The 22,226-nt window shown below is 45.4% G+C and overlaps 2 protein-coding genes across 9 annotated transcripts in view; one reads left to right on the forward strand and one right to left on the reverse strand.

Moving 5' to 3' along the window:
* The window catches only part of LOC137571187 (cytochrome P450 2K6-like), a 59,401-nt gene extending 47,703 nt beyond the window's left edge, over positions 1-11,698 (reverse strand). The window contains exons 1-4 of one of the 3 annotated variants that reach the window (XM_068280004.1): positions 11,428-11,698; positions 9,006-9,221; positions 3,490-3,652; positions 695-844 (exon numbers count right to left, since the gene is read on the reverse strand). In XM_068280004.1, coding sequence (XP_068136105.1) covers positions 695-844; positions 3,490-3,652; positions 9,006-9,221; positions 11,428-11,688 — 790 coding nt within the window. In that variant the 5' untranslated portion in view covers positions 11,689-11,698. The remainder of the gene's footprint in view (positions 1-694; positions 845-3,489; positions 3,653-9,005; positions 9,222-11,427) is intronic. The other 2 variants (XM_068280003.1, XM_068280005.1) reach the window with 2 other exon arrangements.
* A 2,074-nt stretch (positions 11,699-13,772) lies between these two features.
* LOC137571186 (cytochrome P450 2K6-like) overlaps positions 13,773-22,226 on the forward strand; it is a 171,928-nt gene continuing 163,474 nt past the window's right edge. For 4 of the 6 annotated variants that reach the window (XR_011031302.1, XR_011031303.1, XR_011031301.1 and 1 more), the window contains exon 1: positions 13,773-17,196. The gene's annotated coding sequence lies outside the window, so the exon portion shown is untranslated. The remainder of the gene's footprint in view (positions 17,197-22,226) is intronic. The other 2 variants (XM_068280001.1, XM_068280002.1) reach the window with 1 other exon arrangement.

A 22,226-nucleotide genomic window follows, 5' to 3' on the forward strand; every position in this document is an offset into this window, starting at 1 on the left:
CCTGTTGGTGCACTCAGCTGTAGGGTAATAGGGACAGAGACATGGCGTGGTATGATCGTCCTGCCTGGGCTCTCCTGCCGCAGGATGATCACACAGCATAATATGTGAAACTAGCCTCAGAGTTGTATACAGGGGCATAACTAGAAGGGAGCAGTCCCTGCACAGGCGGGCATATAGCAGTTCGGGGGCCACAACAACTACTTCACTCGTACTGCAAAAGGGGTCCATCCTTCAGATCAGGTGTTTTGTAGCTACACTTGTTATGGGCATGAAGATCATGATGTCCACACATGTTTTATGCAAGGTGGGCCTCCAGACTGTGAGGGTCACCAGCCATACAGGGACGGATCTAGACCAAGTTGCGCCTGGGGCAAGGTCATGTTTTGGCACCTAAAGGTCAGGTTTTGGCACCTAAAGGTCAGGTTTTGGCGCCTAAAGGTCAGGTTTTGGCGCCTAAACTGCCATTCCCCATACAAATTTTGCCGCCTTTTTAAGAATTCAACAAACTGCGCCTGGGGCAAGAGACCCGCCTGCCCCCCCCCCCCCCCCTAGATCCGTCCCTGCAGCCGTAGGAAAGAGAAAGGGCGTGAACATTGAGATGGCTCCACTAACGTTTTGCTGGGGAACCCTGTGATTTATAGTTACGTCCCTGGTTGTATAGTTGTTGAAATCAGAGTAAAGCATAGCGACATACCTCCATAGGATCTAATTGTCTTCAGTAAGCACCCAGCTTCCCCAATGATTGTATCCTCTATGGCTGTCTTCCCCATTCCATAATCTCGTAGGACAGACACAGCAAATGTTCTCATTTCTTTCCAGTTCTCACCATTGGAAAAGGCCACACCTGGATAGATGTGATACATATCCTATCATACAGTAACAGCATGCCCATTTGTACAGAGCAAGAAACATATACCAAAATATCCAGGATGAGATCATTATGAATTTAACCCTTTTATATCCAAGTTTACCCAATAAAAATACTCTTGGCTTTCAATGAGAAATCCTAAAACTAGCCTTCCTAGTCAGTTGCCTGACTTGACAAAGACACACTGGTGTGTCGAAACGCGTCGTCATTATCACCCGGCACACGGAGCTTGCCTGGACTGTAGACCTACCACGTACCCTTGTTGATGTCCCCCGCTGGCCACAGTCAATGTCCGAGGAGTGGAACATTGAGCATGTGAGATATGCTTGCAAATGTATGCAATCTTGTACGTGCATTTCTTTTGCAATTTGCAAACTGAATTAACCTCCTTAGCGGTAATCCCGAGTCAGGCTTGAAATGGAAAGCTGCAGAACAGGGTGTTAATCCCATGCCTGAGTGAGTTTTCTCTCTGAGGTATGTTTTTCTTCTTGTTTTTAGGGTCTAAAGGCTTGTGAAAAGGATTGTGAAAACATTATATGGCTTTTAGACCTTAAAGAGAACCCGAGGCGGGGTTTCTACCATCGCAATCCATATACAGAGGCTGGGTCTGTCTATAGAGCCCAGCCTCTGTTGCTAGTTAGTTCCCTCCAAAGCCGCCCCCCCCCCCCCTGCGCGCTGTCAGACCCCATAAAACACAGCCGCGTTACGGGGCTGTGTTTACCTCACTACTGTCAGTCTTGGTTGCTCCCCCGCCTCCTGAATCGCTCCGGTCCCCGCCCGCGTCCCTTCCCTCCAATCAGCGGCGAGGGATGGGACGTGGGTGGGGACCGGAGCGATTCAGGAGGCGGGGGAGCGGCGAGACTGACATTAGTGCGCTAAACACAGCCGGCTGTGACACGCTGCGTGTCGCCAGCGCGGCTGTGTTTTATGGGGTCTGACAGTGCGCATGGGGGGCTTTGAAGGAAACTAACTAGCAACAGAGGCTGGGCACTATAGACAGACCCAGCCTCTGTATATGGATTGCGATGGACGAACCCCGCCTCGGGTTCTCTTTAAATCTGGAAATAATCATAATGTCAGGGAGGTTAATGGTATTGTACCATACAGGCACTCTCTACTCTCCCCTTTTTCTGATAAATATCCAGAACTGCTGGTGTATAGTGAGCCAATAGTTTATTAATATTACAAAGCCACACTAATCCAACATGCATACAGCCATCTCAGAGTTTGGTTTCTCATTAGTACATGGCAGGGCTTGATATGGCTCTATGGGATAGGGCTTGGACTAGTGCTATGGAGTACCCAGAAGGCTCATGGTGACCCAAGACCACTAGAAGAATAAAGGGACTAAAAGAAACCAAAAATCCCTCTTACTAAAAAAAAAAGAAACCCCTAAAGTCCACGAGGGACATCACTTCAATCACACTCATCACTGAAACTAATGGAGAGACAAATGTGCAGCTTCTCTCAGGTTGAGTACCACCAACAAGGGCAATTATGGAGACTTCTCTTTTCATCGTTCTTTAGAAAAAAAGTGATACTAAATATAAAACACAAGGTATTTGCAATAATTCAGCTTTTAAGTGAGCAAGTTTGGTTTCCCATGATGCAACACTCCTGAATATTCAAAACATCTCTTTATGCCCCTGAAAGCCAGACACACATCCAGAACTGCTGGTGTATAGTGAGTCTATAGCACTATACACCACTACAGACCAGTGGTTCTGGACATGCGCCTGGCTTTCAGGGCATAAAGAGATGATTTGCATATGTGAAAGCTGACAATGGAAGGGGTTGAGCTGACCAGTGGGGGAATATGGCATCATAAGCAGGCTTCCTGCCAGTTTGCTATGAAGTGCCAAGTTGGCCACATAAAGGGGCAAAATTGGCCACTACTGGCATCATTGCAATTCATGCAATAAAGCATCACCAAAATTATTTTTCAAATAAACCTTGACATATGGGTGGTTCTCAACTCAGTGTGCTGGGGGAGCGGGGGGAGGGTGTTTACCTACAGGTAGCTGCTCTTCTGCGCCCCCCCCACTCTTCTCCACCCAACTGGCCACAGCAACTGCAGTTTGTAACTTCCCGGCAGTAGTACAAGAGATTAGATTGTGAACTCCTCTGAAGAACAGTGTCACATTGAAATGGATTTTGGCTAATTGTAAGATCCACATGATATTGTCATCAAAATTGCTTTGTACTGTATGACAGGGTCAATATTGGGAACACAAAATATATATATTTTTTTTTTTTTTAGTTTTTGATAGAAACCCTTTTTTTTTACAAGTACAAACATATTGCAGCAGCTTCAGTCTCCAAAACCTTGGGAGGTTACATGGGGGCCCAGCAGCCAGCTTGGGACACTTGGGCAATTGCCCAGTTTGCCCCTATGGAATCACAGACCCTAGTAAAGAGAGAGTGCTAACCATTTAACCATCATTTATATACAGTATGTACTGTATATCCTATGTAAAAATTAGAGGGCACAGTATGCAGCAATTCTCATTTTAGTTTCTTTTGCTTATTACCTTATATAATGTAATATGACAGTACTGGTTGTTTTGTTTTGACAACTGAAAAGTTTCAGTGGAAATTAAAATAAATAGAGAAATGTTTACCATGATTCTTGTAGACCTTATAAAACAACATCATTTTTGGTCTGTCAACAAATTCATCGGCCTGGTTTACAAGTGCCTCTTTTACAGCATCATATCCACAAAGGACCACCATCCTTAATGTCCCTAAATGGATGGTGAATATGGGGCCATACTTCTTAGACAGCTGAAAGCAAATAATGAAAAACATGAACCAATAATAACAAAGATTTGTTTGAATCCTGGCTGGAGCCAGAACCTGTTCAGTAAACATTCCACAGTCAAGACTCACTTATAATCTTCTAAAGCCAAGTGCCCTTTAGCCATGAGTTTTGACTCATCATAATTACCACACAAAATATGCAATTTCCACCCACAAAAAAAATGTATTTCCTAATTATCAGATAATTAGTAATTTATAATTCTGCAATTTGTAATTTTGTGTCGTAGTTTCGCGTTAAATCATAATTTTGTGTTTCAATCGTAATTGTGTAATTTGAGGGAAATATGAAAATTATGGGTAACACAAAATCATAATTTCCTATTTTACATGAAATGATGAAAATTTGGCCTGAAAAAATATTCGTGATTGCAAACATTTTCATAATTACAAAAAAATGTTGCCACAAAAAACGATAGTTCCTGCATTTTTCGGACCATAAGATGCTCCTGATCATAAGACACACCTAGGTTTAGAAGAGTAAAACCAGGGAACAATATATATATACTAAACCTGGTGTGTCCATGGTGCAGTGGCATCTTGCCGACCTTCTCCCCCCCCAATAATTATGTCTACTTTGTATGTTTTGTGTCCCCCTGTGTCCTCCTTCTCTACCCCTGCATCCTGTCTTTGTCCCCGTGTCCCTCCTCTGCCCCTCCTGTGGCCTCCTCTGTCCCTCTGTGTCCTTCTCTGTCTCCCTGTCCTTCCTCTGTCCCCCTGTGTCATATTTGTCCCCCTGTCCTCCTTCCTCTGTCCCCCTGTGTCATCTGTCTTTCCTTCATCTGTCCCCATGTGTCATCTCTCTGTCCCCCTGGCCTTCCTTTGTCCTGTGTCATCTCTCTTAAAACCTGCTTCCTTCCTCTGTCGCTGTGTCCTTCCTTTGTCACTTGACTGTCCCTGTCCCAGCACTTGTATTTACCGTAGTTATAGTAAATACTTAATCCCCCATCAGTACATTTAAGTTCCCATGAGTTCACTCACCCCCATAAAGCAAAATGCAGCCGCAACTGTCTCCTCGCTGCAAGCTGAATCAGCGGGGAGCTGATACTAGCGAATTACGTGATTGGCCCCAATGACAAGCTGTTGTCCCGCCTTCGATCCATTCGGATCCAATTAAAAAACGGAGCAGCTGGGGATGTCATCCAGCCTGCAGCGAGCAAGGAGACAGCTGTGGCTGCATTTTGTTTTATGGACTTGTGTGACCTCCTGGGAACTTAAAGTGAACCTAAAGGCATAAAAAAATGAGATGAACTCACCTGGGGCTTCCCTCAGCCCCCTGCAGCCGATCGGTGCCCTCGCAGCTCCGCTCCGATGCCTCTGGACCCGCCGGCGTCGACTTCCGGTTTCGCCGTCACCGGCCGACAGGCATGGGAACGCGAGTGATTGTTCGCGTTCCCAGCCTGTATATTGCCCCCTATGCTGCTATTGCGGCTCCTGGCCACAATAGCAGCATAGGGGGCGATATACAGGCTGGGAACGCGAACAATCACTCACGTTCCCATGCCTGTCGGCCGGTGACGCCGGAACCGGAAGTGTTCGCCAGCGGGTCCAGAGGCATCGGAGCGGAGCTGCGAGGTCACCGATCGGCTGCAGGGGGCTGAGGGAAGCCCCAGGTGAGTTCATCTCATTTTTTTTTTTACTTAAGGTTATCTTTAAAGCGGAACTAACTATTAAAAAAAAACAATGAGGTTCACCTACCTGGGGCTTCTGCCATCCCCTTGCAGCCTTCCTGTCCCATGCCAGTCCTCCACGATCGACCGTTCTCCCACCGCAAGCTAGTTTCATTACCGTCAACGTGGCAACTGCGCCTCCGCACCACGAGCCATGCATATCTTTCTTTGCGTTTCCATCAACAACAGTGTCATGCGCTATTAGTGGTAGACGCTATTGCAGGTGAGAGCGCGAAGAAAGATATGTGTGACTCAGGGCGAGCAGGCGCAGTTGCCATCGACTTACAAGTCGACGGTAATGAAACTAGCTGGTGGCGGGAGAACGGAGGATCATGAGGATCGGCGCGGGACAGGAAGGCTGCAAGGGGCTGGCAGAAGCCTCAGGTAAGTAAACACTTTTCTTTTTTTAGTATTCAGTTTTAAATGTATTGATTGGGGATTAAGTATTTACTATAACTATGGTAAATACAGATGCTTCTCTGACTGCCCCCTCCCCTTAGCTCATGACTCCATAGACTGTAGCCCTGACGCACTAGCAACATGACGATAAACAGGATGATTAAATATTTATTATTACTAATGTAAATACATATGTAGTCAACAAATAACAGTTAAAAGCATATTCAATTCACTCTCAATTCAATTTAAGAAACAAATTGAAAGGTTGATCAAATAGTGATGTGCCGAATATCAAATTTTGGGTTTGCGAATTTCGAATGCGAATTTCCGCCAAAAATAGCGGATCTACGAATACGGCAAATCTCCATAGACTTCAATGGGCAGGAGAATTTTAAAACCTGCAAAGACTATTTCTGGCCACAAAAGTGATGGAAATGTTGTTTCAAGAGCCTAACACCTGGACTGCGGCAAGCCGGAGGGGGATCTGTGGCAAAAGTCCCACCAAAAAGTACGAAGTTGACGCAGAGTCGTGTTTTAATGGCTAAAGGGCAGAAATCACATTACATTCCTAAATTGGTGGAATAAAGTGCTTTAAAACATTAACTGTGTGAACATGTCAATCAGGCAGTGTAAGGGTTACACCTGCTTCACACTGACAGACGAAACACTGCGTTTAACGCACCACAGTCCGCAAACAACCGTAAAGACCTTTAGTGACTACATCAGGTGAGCAATATATCTTTGTTTGTACCAGTTGATACCTCTAGGACATAAATGTTAGTCCTCTCGGTGGCTATCTTTGTGTAGGGGTATGTAGTGGCCACCATGCTTGTGCGCACAATCATGGGAGTGCAGGTGAGGACGGTTTTCCAGCCCCTATGGTCAGGCTGAGGTAGTTCAATGACAGTTAAGGGACCAAAAAAAAACACTCCTTCTGCACTGAGGCCTTATACAGGGGCCAGTAGTGGATACTAGATGCCAGTAGTGGTGTGAAGGATTATTGGGTTATGGTCTGTGCACTACTAGGACCAGCAGACCTGTCTCCTACAGAACTGAGGGTTTGCACTGGTGCCAGTGGATACCAGATGCCAGTAGTGTTGTGAAGGTGGGTTATTATCAGTGCACCAGCAGACCTGTCTCCAACAGCTAACTTGTGCACTGGTCACAGAAGAGCAATACAATAGTAAGAAAAACAATATATCAGCACTAAGAAGGGCTTAGCTGTTCAGGACAATGTGGTAGCAGCAAGAATCTGCACTGAGGACACCGAACACGGCCTACCTAACTGCCTGTGTCAGCAACAAACTGCCCCTGGTCTCACTAACACTGCAGCCACAGAATGAGTCCAAGATGGCTGTTATCCTGGCGTCTTAAGGGGGGTGGAGGTTCAAGAGGGGGTGCTAGCTGATTGGCTGTCATGTGCCTCTGACAGTGAGGTAAGGGGTCAAAGTCTAGCTCAATGATGATGTATAGGGGGCAAATCGAATCCTCCATGTATTCGCCTGAGGAGGCAAATGCGAATATGTGATCTTCGCCTGGTGAATACTTCGGCCCATCTCTACTGTTCAAACACAAAAGTGCATAGCTAGCTTAAGGCAGGAAGCACACAAAGTACAATTGTGGGCATTTTTCCGCACACAGCAAAATGTACACTGCCGTACTCACCATTGTAGTCACCGACTTGCTCAGAAATTGAACATCATTTGCATTCACTCTTGTTTTGCATTCATATTTTGTTTTTTGGTTATTTTGCTGCAATGTAACATCGCACAGTAGTTTGCTTTTTTGCAGAAAAACGTTGGTTGAAATCACTATTGCAAAAGCAAATGCAGAATGAATGCAGAGCACCACAAATTCCCTGAAATGCCAGCAAAATCTCCAACGCAAGTGTGCTCCTTTCCTTCCATAGGCTGGGTTCATACATAGAAGGTGTCCTGTCCTGTCATGGCATCAGTTTTGTATGAGTTGTCTAAGGCTTGGCATTTCGCGTACGTACAAAAAGGGCGTCGGGAAAAAAGGGCGCGGGGTGTAAACGATAAGCAGTAACACCGTTTATAAAAATATTGTGTTATATTTTGTTTACAAATAATGTTTTACAAATTTATAAATCATTAAATAATGTGTATGAAATCGGCAATTGTGAAAACGTTAATCTTCCCTGTTTCAAAAGTGAAACTTATAATTACGTTTGTTAAAAAACGGTAATATATGTTTAATCGTTATAATTGTATATTATTGTGAATAAGCTTCATTTATCTTTCTTCTTATAATAAAATCTGAAAATATTGTTTATAACGATGATATAAATATAACTACGTTCGTAATAAGTATTGTAAAAACATTAGTAAGTATTACTATAATTTTACTAAAACTAAACCTAACCCTACTCTCACACAGAACCCTCCCTGTACCTATCCCTAACCCCTAGACCGACCCTCCTGGTGGTGCCTAACCCTAAGACCCCCCTGGTGGTGCCTAACCCTAAGACCCCCTGGTGGTGCCTAACCCTAACCACCCCCCTGGTGGTGTTGTATATTGTACTGTAACTATACCTAACCCTACTCTCACACAGAACCCTCCCTGTACCTATCCCTAACCCCTAGACCGACCCTCCTGGTGGTGCCTAACCCTAAGACCCCCTAGTGGTGCCTAACCCTAACCACCACCCTTACTGATCGCTTTATTATGTGGATAATAATGTTTTGCAAATAGTGACTGTAGAAAATGTATTGCAATTTACGTTACGTACTGATCGCTTTATTTTGTGAATAATAATGTTTTACAAACAGTAAGGGATAACATATTAAATAATGTTTTAGTTACATACGATAAATATGTTTAGTATTTTTATAAATGTTATTCATCACGGGGGCATTTTCTAAACTTAAATCATCACAAGCGCAGTTATAAAACATTAAACATCTCCGGGCGCCGTTTGTAAAACGTTAATAATCTCCGGCACCCTTTTTTCCTGTTCGGCGCCCATTAAACAATATTTATTATCGGAGTGAATGGCGGCGCCCTTTTTGTCCACAAGCTGCCGGCGTCCTTTTTTCCTGTTACCGTGCAGTTCTGTTCCAGTGCAGGACAGTCCAGTCATGTCAGTTTTATCTGTCAGGATTGAAACTGTACACCTATTATGTGTGAACACACCCATAGATAACTGATACAAAACTCATACAAACCTGACATTTTTTGTCATTAGCCACAACTCAAATTTTTTTAAGGAGTGATTACAATTAATGTATTACCTCAATGAATGTGTTATAGGGCTTCCTCATGTCCATCAGGTGAATATTCCCAATGATGGGTAGAGGTCTGGGTCCAGGAGGGAGGTTCTTGCCTTTCTCTTGCTTTTGTTTGTTGTAGACAATGGCCAAGAGAAGGATGACAATGATGGACACAAGGACGGTCACAGGGTCAACAGGAAACATGTCTTCAGTAATGTCTAGAGGTGGGGAAGCAAGCTAATCACATCATTAATGATGAAGCACCACACTTGGAACTGATTATGTTTGTGTCATTTTGTGTGATCTCACAGTAATAATGTCATCTTGCAGATACTAATTTCAGGCTCTTTAATCGGATCCAAGCCGCTTTCTTTTTCTGCAGCTTGCCCTGGTTTCTAATAGCTGTAGAGCTGCTATTTCCTCCCTTCCATCTGCCTTTATTTATCCCGGGAAAGGTGTGAATGTAATCAAGTGTGACTCTCTACACAGTTTGAAGTGCAGTGTCCTCTGCCACCCCCTCCCACTATGAAAAGCTTGTGTTTGCTCATTGCTACTGCTAATTACAGGATTCCTTATCTGCCTGCTATTTCTGTGGATGACCACAGGCCACAGAAGTAGAGCAATAAAAGCATCTAACAAACATATAAATGTAAAAAGAAGAGGTAAAATTGATTTTTTTTTAGTAATGAGCCACATTGTTAATATGCATTTTTGTGTATGTTATTGAGATGCCATGAATGCTAAAAAATGGTGCTCGGTTCACTTTAATGTGATTACTAATAATACCATAAAAGGCATATTTAAAAGTAACAAGTTAATAGGCAATCAGATGTATCCTTCTTGATATAATAAAAGTTAACCAAAAGTCCCATTAGCAGCTATGGTCAAACTTTATAAGACTATAATAACATTAACTTATTACTATGCTTTGTATATAGTACATAAGATCAATTACATTTTATTGGAGATCACAATTTTTTAGTCCAGTCATAAGCTTACACTATTGTGGGGTATTCTGGTACCTTTGTTGGGCCAGCCACTTGTGTTGAAGGAATATAGCCATTTTAATTTTGTCATCATCATCATTATAATTTTCACAAAAATGTCACATTTTCACAGAATGACAATATTTGCAAAACATATGGGCATGAGAAAACACATATTTGCAGTCTGTGGACAGGATAAAACATCATGTCCATAGTCTGCAAGAAAGCTACGCGTTCCCCGGGGCGCGCAGGTGCAGTTGCCAGAGCTGAGACAAGGTCCTCCAGCACCCAAGGCTTAGACACCAAACTGCGCCCCTCCATCCCTCCTACCCAGCCATCACACACTGATTGCTATTAGACTAAGAGGCGCCCCAGGGCCCCCAACACTTTAACCACTTGCCGACCGCCCCCAGCCGATGGGCGGCAGCAAAGACTGGGCCCAAACGACCGCAATACGCCCATCGGCGGGGGCGGCTGCGGGAGTGGCTATGCGGCGATCGCGTCATTCGTGACGCGATCAGCCGCCGGGGACTGGCTCCGCCCACCGCTCGTAGTAACCCGCCGGCCGTTCGGAAGCGCCGGCGGGTTACTAGCACCCGGATCGCCGCATGTACATAGTATAATAGGCTTTGTAATGTATACAAAGCCTAATATACTGGCTGCCTCCTGCCCTGGTTGTCCCAGTGTCCGAGGGACCACCAGGGCAGGCTGCAGCCACCCTAGTCTGCACCAAAGCACACTGATTTCCCCCCCCCCCCTGCCCCCTGATCGCCCACAGCACCCCTCAGACCCCCCCCCTGCCCACCCCCCAGACCACTGTTTGCACCCAGTCACCCCCCTAATCACCCATCAATCACTCCCTGTCACTATCTGTCAGTATAAAGAATGTGAACTCCACTGCACCCGTCGGGGTGCACTTCAGACAGTGCCACAGTGGCGACCCTAGGGGACTTAAATTTGTGGGCATTGACCGCATTCACGGTTCAATAAGAGGAGGCAATCTTGATAGACTGCTTTGCCAAAGGGAATGCCGATGGATATTTAACCTAAAGGCTACCTCCCCACCAGGGTTGAATGAAATGGAGGGCTTTGCCCCCTTTCTTCCACTATAGATGGATTGTAGGTAACCTTGTGATCGGGCAGGTGGACACCTGCCTGCTCTCACTGTGTGCGGGGTTCACTTCTCCTTGTCTCTGGCTATGCTGACCTCCCGCTGTGTCTGATTGCACGGCTTCACCTCCAAACATCCCACACTAATATTGGGAATGTTTGGCATTTGTGCCGATTTTTGATGAGCTACTGTTTTGATAGCTTTTCTCTGTTAACAAGTTTGTTTTTACTTGGGGTTATAATTGCAGAATCTATAAAATAAGACTATAGTAAGTTGTTGAACCGTTTTTTGTATGTATGCATGTGTGCTGCTATATGTGTTTAAATTGAGGCTGTGGCTCTGTTACCTCCTGTCGCTCGCCCGTTGAGGCATCCGCCCTGTCTGACTCCATTTGGGCATTTGGTTGCCGTGGAGATCTGGGGGCGTGGTTGCCTCTGACGCCGATAACGCGAGGCTCCTGTCGCCCTCCCTCCCGCTGGCCGCGGTTTGTGGGCGGATATGTGGCGTGCGATGGGCGGCTCGCCTTGTCCGGCGTGGAACGTTTGGCCATGCGCGCTTCCTGGTGCTCCCTCCGTCCGCCGTAGTGCTGTGGGCGGAAGTGGTGCATGGTGGGGGGGCTCGCATTGGCCGGCGTTAGGCTGGCGATGTATGGAGGGGCGGAGTCCGCAGCAGGTTATTTCTGATAGGGCAGGTCAGCTGTTAAAAACAGCTGACAGCTGATCACGGTGAGCCACGCCTCCTGAGGAAACGAGCAGTAGCTCGTGAAACATGTCGGGGCTATGAAAGGCATCATCGTCTGTCTACCTGGCCTCCCGACCACCCTACCTCACTGGACCCGGCACCTTTCGAGCATGTCTCTGCTCTCAGGCATAGAAGGAAGCACTTGGTCCATTTGGCAGCTTGCAAAGGGACATTTACAACAAACATGGTGAGCGGCCTATTCCATTTTCTGCCAGCAAACACTGGAATTACAGGTGTACAAACTCGTCTTTCTGAACTGTTTTGCTCATCTGGGCTCTCACTGATGAACACTGCTTTGATGCCCTAATATGCTATGCTTATCATGACGAAAAGCTTACATGCGGAGTTATTGCTTATTAATCCATGCTGCTGACTTTGGCTGTATGCCACTGCTACTAATACTTCTGATGCTACATTGATTCCTGCATGTTACTGCTACCAATGCTTCTGATGCTACATTGATTCCTGCTTAGTTACGCATCGCTTACAGCTGTGTCCTGTACTGTGATAAACAGACTGTCTGTTGTTGTTTGGAATCCTAATTGAGAGACCGCATAAGAGACTGCATATACAATACATTACTCTGTTTGCCGGCCACAATCACCATCTTGCTACCTATTGGCGTTCCAGATCTGTATATGTGATCAATGAGGTTGCAACCTAGAGAGATATAACAACGTGTCGTTGCATTTGGAGCTCCATTTGCATTGCAGTGTGTATGGGGATGAGTGTTGAGTCTATTGTATGAGCTACCGGGGTCTATAAGGGTGGAGGTTGGGGTACAAGGCTAGACGTTTTAAGAGATAATGTTTTTTGATATAATAAAGATTTATATTACTTTTACAAAACATTTTTGTGTAAATTGCTTTATTGGTGTGTACCATTCACCGTTTTCTTTCCTTCCTACCTGTTTTTGTCACTTTATGTGGTGAATGGACATAACCAATTTATATTCAACTCATTGGTCTGTTAACTGTAGTCTGATTTTAGGAGGTATACCCGGTTTAATTGGGTTAAATTTGGATTGTAATATCCTGCAGACACAGTTTGACAGATATTCTGCTTAGGTTTGGAGGTGTTGCTGTGTGAGTATGTTGCAGTGGGACAAGTTGGTTACCCAGGTTGAGCAGGAGTGTTCCCGCACACAGGAGAGCAGGAATGCTCGACAACTGATCAATGGGGGTTTTAGGAAATTGAATCGACTATATGAACAGAAATCACGTTTATGGTGGAACATCAGGTACAATCGCGAATATTTGGGTGATCATTTTGCACCTTTATGGTTACGCTTTCAGATCTTCCCGCATAGGAAGAATCTGTCAGCAGAGTTTAAAAAGAAATGGGAGACGAATCTTGAGAATTGTGCCAGTGTTTGTCTGACGCTTATGAATGAATTAGATGAGGAGGAATTAAAAAACATCGAAAAAGACATTATTAAAGTTACTGATTCTCTGTGCTTGTGCAGTGACGACCCCCTGTATGAGAAGCGCAATAGTGAACTTACCAGCCATATTAAACACTTTAATCATGAGTTGGTGATTAAGAGGGACCAAAAAATTCTGAGGGATAGATTGGCCTATAAACTTGGAACTGCATATAGATGGGGCTTCAAACCAATACAATCTGGGAAGAGGCCCCACCAGCTAAAAAGACCAGGACAACCCCCGGCATCTAGTGCAGGGGAGGAGTCCGAGGGATCACAGGGATCTGTGGTTAGCCTTAGCTCGGCTAGCTCTGTTTCCGTTAGCTCCGGGTCCACCAGGGACCAGTCCAAGGCCTATAACACTCGCTCTCGTCCAGACAAGAGTATACCAATTGGGACAGACAAAGTTAATAAACGTAATAACAGAGGGAAAAAACCTACATCTATTGTACAATGTCTGGAGGACGTGGATGTGGGAGGGACCGATGGGGGGCGGATGGAGGGTGGGGTCCGCGGTGCCTGCGCCTCTGCGCCATCTTCTTCTTCTGGCACTTTTTTAGAATAACATCACAACAGTCATCTGTTGGTGATTCTCTCGGTGACGCCCACTCACCTGATTTACAGGTGATCAATCTGACAGGGGAAGTTATCCCCAAAGTCATGAATGATGTCCTTGCTCGAGGTTTGGGCTTTTGTCCCACCAACAGCATCGACAAATTTGAGGTTATAAAGGATCTCCACTTGTTTGGGAGAAAAATACTGTTGCGATCGCTATGCGCACAGACGATTGATGGGCGCCGCCGACGTGCACCACAGTCTGCCCTGCCCGGTTTGTCCGAGCAGGATCATCAGGCTTTACAGGATCTGCATGATCTTTTAGATCTAGCAGGAGAATTGCCGGAGGTGGATGAATTGGGCGTGGGGGCGATGGCTTCTGCGGCTGCCGCCCCCCATCTCCTCACGCCCCAGATTAACAGTGATTTCTTCAGCAGGAAGTCTCAAAAATATCCCCCTTTGTCTTTGAATCCTAGTTTGCAGACTTTTGTGGCCTCTGTTGAGAGGGAATTACTGCAGATATGCAGCTATGCTGGCCCTGCAAACCTCACAGAGGATGAAAAGAAGGCCTTGGAAGCCTTACAGAAACGCGATGACTGGGTCATCAAACCGTCAGATAAAGGCGGCAATGTGGTGGTGATGTCTAAATTGGCCTACAGGGATATGTGTATACAAATTCTTTCACAACGTGAATGCTACGTTAGGGTACCGGCGTCCTCGGTTGAGCGTTGCCGGGGGAGACTGCATGCCATCCTTGATGAGGCATTGCACAATGAGGTGATAACTAATGAAACTTACGATTTCTTGAAAGTTATCCATCCAATAACCCCTACCTTTTATGCTCTCCCTAAAGTGCATAAGAGATTATCGAATCCACCTGGACGTCCAATCGTATCGGGCTGTGGTTCTTTAACTGCACAAATTAGTGTTTACATAGACAAGCATTTACAACCTCACGTGCAGTCCCTCCCATCTTATATAAGGGACACTTCCCATTTTTTGAAAACTATAGATGGCGTGCAGGTCCCACCTGGCACTCTGCTCGCCGCTTTAGATGTCGAGGCCCTATACTCGTGTATACCACACGAACTTGGCCTTCGGGCAGTCGGTGGTTTCCTCGCCGAGTTGGGCCTGGAATCGGCAATACATAACCGATTTCTTTTGACGTTACTTAAATTTTTATTAACAAACAACATTTTCGTTTTTGATGGCGACCACTACCTCCAGGTGCAGGGTGCTGCGATGGGGACGACCTGTGCCCCCTCGTATGCTAACCTGTACCTGGGGGAGTGGGAACGGGAGTTGTTCGCAGACGAGGCCCTCTCAATGTACCTGTGCCGGATTTTGGTCTGGCACAGGTACATTGATGATATCTTCGTACTGTGGACCGGTAACCGGACGGATTTGATCAAGTTCGTGGAATGTATAAATGTGAATTGTCGCAATCTTAGATTCACAATGAATTGTGATCATTGCACAATCCCGTTCCTGGACCTTCGCGTTAACTGCGATGGGTCGGGCTTAATTAGTACAGAGTTGTACAGGAAGGAGACATCCACAAACGCCTTGTTAAAGGCAGATAGTTGCCACCCTAAACATACAATTAAGGGTATCCCTGTGGGCCAATACCTAAGGGTTCGACGCAACTGTACTAGTGTTGAATCCTTCAAACAAGAGGCTGGTCGGTTGCGGGCGCGTTTCCAGGCACGGGGCTATGAAGATGGAACCCTTAAAAGGGCCTATCAAAGAGCACTGAGCAGCGACAGAGATAAATTACTTAATTCAAATAGGGTGGCGGGGTCTGGACAACAGCAGACCAGATTCTGCACCCGCTTTTGTATGCAACATGGGGAAATCACACGGATTTTGGACAAATACTGGTACATGTTGTGTAATGATTCGCGGTTGTCTCCTTTTGTTCCACCACGACCCAATATTACATTCAGGAGGGCCCCTTCTTTGAGGGACATGCTGGTTAATGGCCACTTTTGGGACACCTCGAGACCACATTGTCGGGTCTTTGGCACTTATACCTGTGGAGGGTGTAGTTTCTGTAGATTTATGCATGTGGGGGCATCTGTGGTGCTCCCGGACGGTAGGCAGTGGAGACTTTCGCATTTTGTGAATTGTACCACTAAATTTGTGGTTTATTTACTCTTATGCCCCTGTGGGGCGTTTTACGTTGGAAAAACAACACGTGAGCTTAGAGAGCGTATCTCGGAGCACGTGCAAAGTATAAAGAATGTGAACTCCACTGCACCCGTCGGGGTGCACTTCAGACAGTGCCACAGTGGCGACCCTAGGGGACTTAAATTTGTGGGCATTGACCGCATTCACGGTTCAATAAGAGGAGGCAATCTTGATAGACTGCTTTGCCAAAGGGAATGCCGATGGATATTTAACCTAAAGGCTACCTCCCCACCAGGGTTGAATGAAATGGAGGGCTTTGCCCCCTTTCTTCCACTATAGATGGATTGTAGGTAACCTTGTGATCGGGCAGGTGGACACCTGCCTGCTCTCACTGTGTGCGGGGTTCACTTCTCCTTGTCTCTGGCTATGCTGACCTCCCGCTGTGTCTGATTGCACGGCTTCACCTCCAAACATCCCACACTAATATTGGGAATGTTTGGCATTTGTGCCGATTTTTGATGAGCTACTGTTTTGATAGCTTTTCTCTGTTAACAAGTTTGTTTTTACTTGGGGTTATAATTGCAGAATCTATAAAATAAGACTATAGTAAGTTGTTGAACCGTTTTTTGTATGTATGCATGTGTGCTGCTATATGTGTTTAAATTGAGGCTGTGGCTCTGTTACCTCCTGTCGCTCGCCCGTTGAGGCATCCGCCCTGTCTGACTCCATTTGGGCATTTGGTTGCCGTGGAGATCTGGGGGCGTGGTTGCCTCTGACGCCGATAACGCGAGGCTCCTGTCGCCCTCCCTCCCGCTGGCCGCGGTTTGTGGGCGGATATGTGGCGTGCGATGGGCGGCTCGCCTTGTCCGGCGTGGAACGTTTGGCCATGCGCGCTTCCTGGTGCTCCCTCCGTCCGCCGTAGTGCTGTGGGCGGAAGTGGTGCATGGTGGGGGGGCTCGCATTGGCCGGCGTTAGGCTGGCGATGTATGGAGGGGCGGAGTCCGCAGCAGGTTATTTCTGATAGGGCAGGTCAGCTGTTAAAAACAGCTGACAGCTGATCACGGTGAGCCACGCCTCCTGAGGAAACGAGCAGTAGCTCGTGAAACATGTCGGGGCTATGAAAGGCATCATCGTCTGTCTACCTGGCCTCCCGACCACCCTACCTCACTGGACCCGGCACCTTTCGAGCATGTCTCTGCTCTCAGGCATAGAAGGAAGCACTTGGTCCATTTGGCAGCTTGCAAAGGGACATTTACAACAAACATGGTGAGCGGCCTATTCCATTTTCTGCCAGCAAACACTGGAATTACAGGTGTACAAACTCGTCTTTCTGAACTGTTTTGCTCATCTGGGCTCTCACTGATGAACACTGCTTTGATGCCCTAATATGCTATGCTTATCATGACGAAAAGCTTACATGCGGAGTTATTGCTTATTAATCCATGCTGCTGACTTTGGCTGTATGCCACTGCTACTAATACTTCTGATGCTACATTGATTCCTGCATGTTACTGCTACCAATGCTTCTGATGCTACATTGATTCCTGCTTAGTTACGCATCGCTTACAGCTGTGTCCTGTACTGTGATAAACAGACTGTCTGTTGTTGTTTGGAATCCTAATTGAGAGACCGCATAAGAGACTGCATATACAATACATTACTCTGTTTGCCGGCCACAATCACCATCTTGCTACCTATTGGCGTTCCAGATCTGTATATGTGATCAATGAGGTTGCAACCTAGAGAGATATAACAACGTGTCGTTGCATTTGGAGCTCCATTTGCATTGCAGTGTGTATGGGGATGAGTGTTGAGTCTATTGTATGAGCTACCGGGGTCTATAAGGGTGGAGGTTGGGGTACAAGGCTAGACGTTTTAAGAGATAATGTTTTTTGATATAATAAAGATTTATATTACTTTTACAAAACATTTTTGTGTAAATTGCTTTATTGGTGTGTACCATTCACCGTTTTCTTTCCTTCCTACCTGTTTTTGTCACTATCTGTCAACGCTACTGTGTACTGTATGCATCTATCCCCCCTGATCACCTGTCAATCACCTGTCAATCACCCGTCAATCACCCGTCAATCACCCATCAATCACCCCCTGTCACTGCTACCCATCAATCAGCCCCTAACCTGCCCCTTGCGGGCAATCTGATCACCCACCCACACCAATAGATCGCCCGCAGATCCGACATCAGATCACCTCCCAAGTGCAGTGTTTACATCTCTTCTCTCCTCTAAACACCCACTAATTACCCATCAATCACCCATCAATCACCCCCTATCACCACCTGTCACTGTTACCCATCAGATTAGACCCTAATCTACCCCTTGCGGGCACCCAATCACCCGCCCACACGCTCAGATTGCCCTCAGACCCCCCTTTATCAATTCGCCAGTGCAATATTTACATCTGTTATTCCCTGTAATAACCCACTGATCACCTGTCAATCACCTATCAATCACCCCCTGTCACTGCCACCCATCAATCACCCCCTGTCACTGCCACCCATCAATCAGCCCCTAACCTGCCCCTTGCGGGCAATCTGATCACCCACCCACACCAATAGATCGCCCGCAGATCCGACATCAGATCACCTCCCAAATCCATCGTTTACATCTATTCTCTCCTCTAAACACCCACTAATTACCCATCAATCACCCCCTATCACCACCTGTCACTGTTACCAATCAGATTAGACCCTAATCTGCCCCTTGCGGGCACCCAATCACCCGCCCACACCTCAGAACGTCCTCAGACCCCAGCCCTGATCACCTCGCTAGTGCATTGCTTGCATCTATTTTCCCCCTCTAATCACACCTTGAGACACCCATCAATCACCTCCTGTCACCCCCTAACACACCTACCCATCAGATCAGGCCCTAATTTGCCCCGTGTGGGCTCCTGATCACTCGGCCAAACCCTCAGATCCCCCTCAGACCCCCTTCCGATCACCTCCCCAGTGCATTGATTGCATCTATTTTCCCCTCTAACCGCCCCCTGAGACACCCATCAATCACCTCCTGTCACCCCCCTAGCACTCCTATCCATCAGATCAGGCCCAAAACATCCTGTCATCTAAGAGGCCACCCTGCTTATGACCGGTTCCACAAAATTTGCCCCCTCATAGACCACCTGTCATCAAAATTTGCAGATGCTTATACCCCTGATCAGTCATTTTGAGAAATTTGGTTTCCAGACTACTCACAGTTTTGGGCCCGTAAAATGCCAGGGCAGTATAGGAACCCCACAAGTGACCCCATTTTAGAAAGAAGACACCCCAAGGTATTCTGTTAGGTGTATGATGAGTTCATAGAAGATTTTATTTTTTGTCAAAAGTTAGTGGAAATTGGATTTTTATTGTTTTTTTCACAAAGTGTCATTTTTCACTAACTTGTGACAAAAAATAAAATCTTCTATGAACTCACCATACCGCTAACGGAATACCTTGGGGTGTCTTCTTTCTAAAATGGGGTCACTTGTGGGGTTCCTATACTGCCCTGGCATTTTAGGGGCTCTAAACCGTGAGGAGTAGTCTAGAAAACAAATGCCTCAAAATGACCTGTGAATAGGACGTTGGGCCCCTTAGCGCACCTAGGCTGCAAAAAAGTGTCACACATGTGGTATCGCCATACTCAGGAGAAGTAGTATAATGTGTTTTGTGGTGTATTTTTACACATACCCATGCTGGGTGGGAGAAATCTCTCTGTAAATGGACAATTGTGTGTAAAAAAAAATCAAAAATGTGTCATTTACAGAGATATTTCTCCCACCCAGCATGGTTATATGTAAAAATACACCACAAAACACATTATAATACTTCTTCTGAGTACGGCGATACCACATGTGTGACACTTTTTTGCAGCCTAACTGTGCTAAGGGGCCCAAAGTCCAATGAGTACCTTTAGGATTTCACAGGTCATTTTGAGACATTTGGGTTCAAGACTACTCCTCACGGTTTAGGGCCCCTAAAATGCCAGGGCAGTATAGGAACCCCACAAGTGACCCCATTTTAGAAAGAAGACACCCCAAGGTATTCTGTTAGGTGTATGATGAGTTCATAGAAGATTTTATTTTTTGTCACAAGTTAGCGGAAATTGATATGTATTGTTTTTTTTTTCACAAAGTGTCATTTTCCGCTAACTTGTGACAAAAAAAAAAATCTTCTATGAACTCACCATACTCCTAACAGAATACCTTGGGGTGTCTTCTTTCTAAAATGGGGTCACTTGTGGGGTTCCTATACTGCCCTGGCATTTTAGGGGCCCTAAACCGTGAGCAGTAGTCTAGAATCCAAATGCCTCAAAATGAGCTGTGAATAGGACGTTAGGCCCCTTAGCGCACCTAGGTTGCAAAAAAGTGTCACACATGTGGTATCGCCGTACTCAGAAGAAGTAGTATATTGTGTTTTGGGGTGTATTTTTACACATACCCATGCTGGGTGGGAGAAATATCTCTGTAAAAGGACAATTGTGTGTAAAAAAAATCAAACAATTGTCATTTACAGAGATATTTCTCCCACCCAGCATGGGTATGTGTAAAAATACACCCCAAAACACATTATACTACTTCTCCTGAGTACGGCGGTACCACATGTGTGGCACTTTTTTGCACCCTAAGTGCGCTAAGAGGCCCAAAGTCCAATGAGTACCTTTAGGATTTCACAGGTCATTTTGCGACATTTGGTTTCAAGACTACTCCTCACGGTTTAGGGCCCCTAAAATGCCAGGGCAGTATAGGAACCCCACAAATGACCCCATTTTAGAAAGAAGACACCCCAAGGTATTCCGTTAGGAGTATGGTGAGTTCATAGAAGATTTTATTTTTTGTCACAAGTTAGCGGAAAATGACACTTTGTGAAAAAAAACAATTAAAATCAATTTCCGCTAACTTGTGACAAAAAAAAAAAATCTTCTATGAACTCACCATCCTCCTAACGGAATACCTTGGGGTGTCTTCTTTCTAAAATGGGGTAATTTGTGGGGTTCCTATACTGTCCTGGCATTTTAGGAGCCCTAAAGCATGAGGAGTAGTCTTGAAACGAAATTTCTCAAAATGACCTGTGAAATCCTAAAGGTACTCATTGAACTTTGGGCCCCTTAGCGCAGTTAGGGTGCAAAAAAGTGCCACACATGTTGTGTCGCCGTACTCAGGAGAAGTAGTATAATGTGTTTTGGGGTGTATTTTTCCACATACCCATGCTGAGTGGGAGAAATATCTCTATAAATAGACAATTGTGTGTAAAAAAAATAAAACAATTGTCATTTACGGAGATATTTCTCCCACCCAGCATGGGTATGTGTAAAAATACACCCCAAAACACATTATACTACTTCTCCTGAGTACGGCAATACCACATGTGTGGCACTTTTTTGCAGCCTAACTGCGCTAAGGGGCCAAAAGTCCAATGAGCATCTTTAGGCTTTACAGGGGTGCTTACAATTAGGCACCCTCCAAAATGCCAGGACAGTGAACACACCCCACAAATGACCCCATTTTGGAAAGTAGACACTTTAAGGTATTCAGAGAGGAGCATAGTGAGTCCGTGGCAGATTTCATTTTTTTTGTCGCAAGTTAGAAGAAATGGAAACTTTTTTTTTTTCTTTTTTTTGTCAGAAAGTGTCATTTTCCGCTAACTTGTGACAAAAAATAAAATCTTCTATGAACTCACCATGCCTCTCACTGAATACTTTGGGATGTCTTCTTTCCAAAATGGGGTCATTTGGGGGGTATTTGTACTATCCTGGAATTTTAGCCCCTCATGAAACCTGACAGGTGCGCAGAAAAGTCAGAGATGCTTGAAAATGGGAAAATTCACTTTTGGCACCATAGTTTGTAAACGCTATAACTTTTACCCAATCCAATAAATATACACTGAATGTTTTTTTTTTTTATCAAAGACATGTAGCAGAATAACGTTTGCGCTCAAATGTATAGGAAATTTTACTTTATTTGAAAAATGTCAGCACAGCAAGTTAAAAAAGTCATTTTTTTGCCAAAATTCATGTCTTTTTTGATGAATATAATAAAAACTAAAACTCGCAGCAGCAATCAAATAGCAGCAAAAGAAAGCTGTATTAGTGACAAGAAAAGGAGGTAAAATTCATTTAGGTGGTAGGTTGTATGACCGAGCAATAAACCGTGAAAGCTGCAGTGGTCTGAATGGAGAAAAAGGCTCTGGTCCTTAAGGGGCGAAAAGACTGTGGTCCTCAAGTGGTTAATCTCTAGTTATCTGGCTTGCAGTCACTGCCATGTCTCCCCTCTTCTTATTTCTCTCTGCTTCAAACACA

Source organism: Hyperolius riggenbachi, chromosome 4 (genome assembly GCF_040937935.1).
Source record: "Hyperolius riggenbachi isolate aHypRig1 chromosome 4, aHypRig1.pri, whole genome shotgun sequence".
NCBI lineage: Eukaryota > Metazoa > Chordata > Amphibia > Anura > Hyperoliidae > Hyperolius > Hyperolius riggenbachi.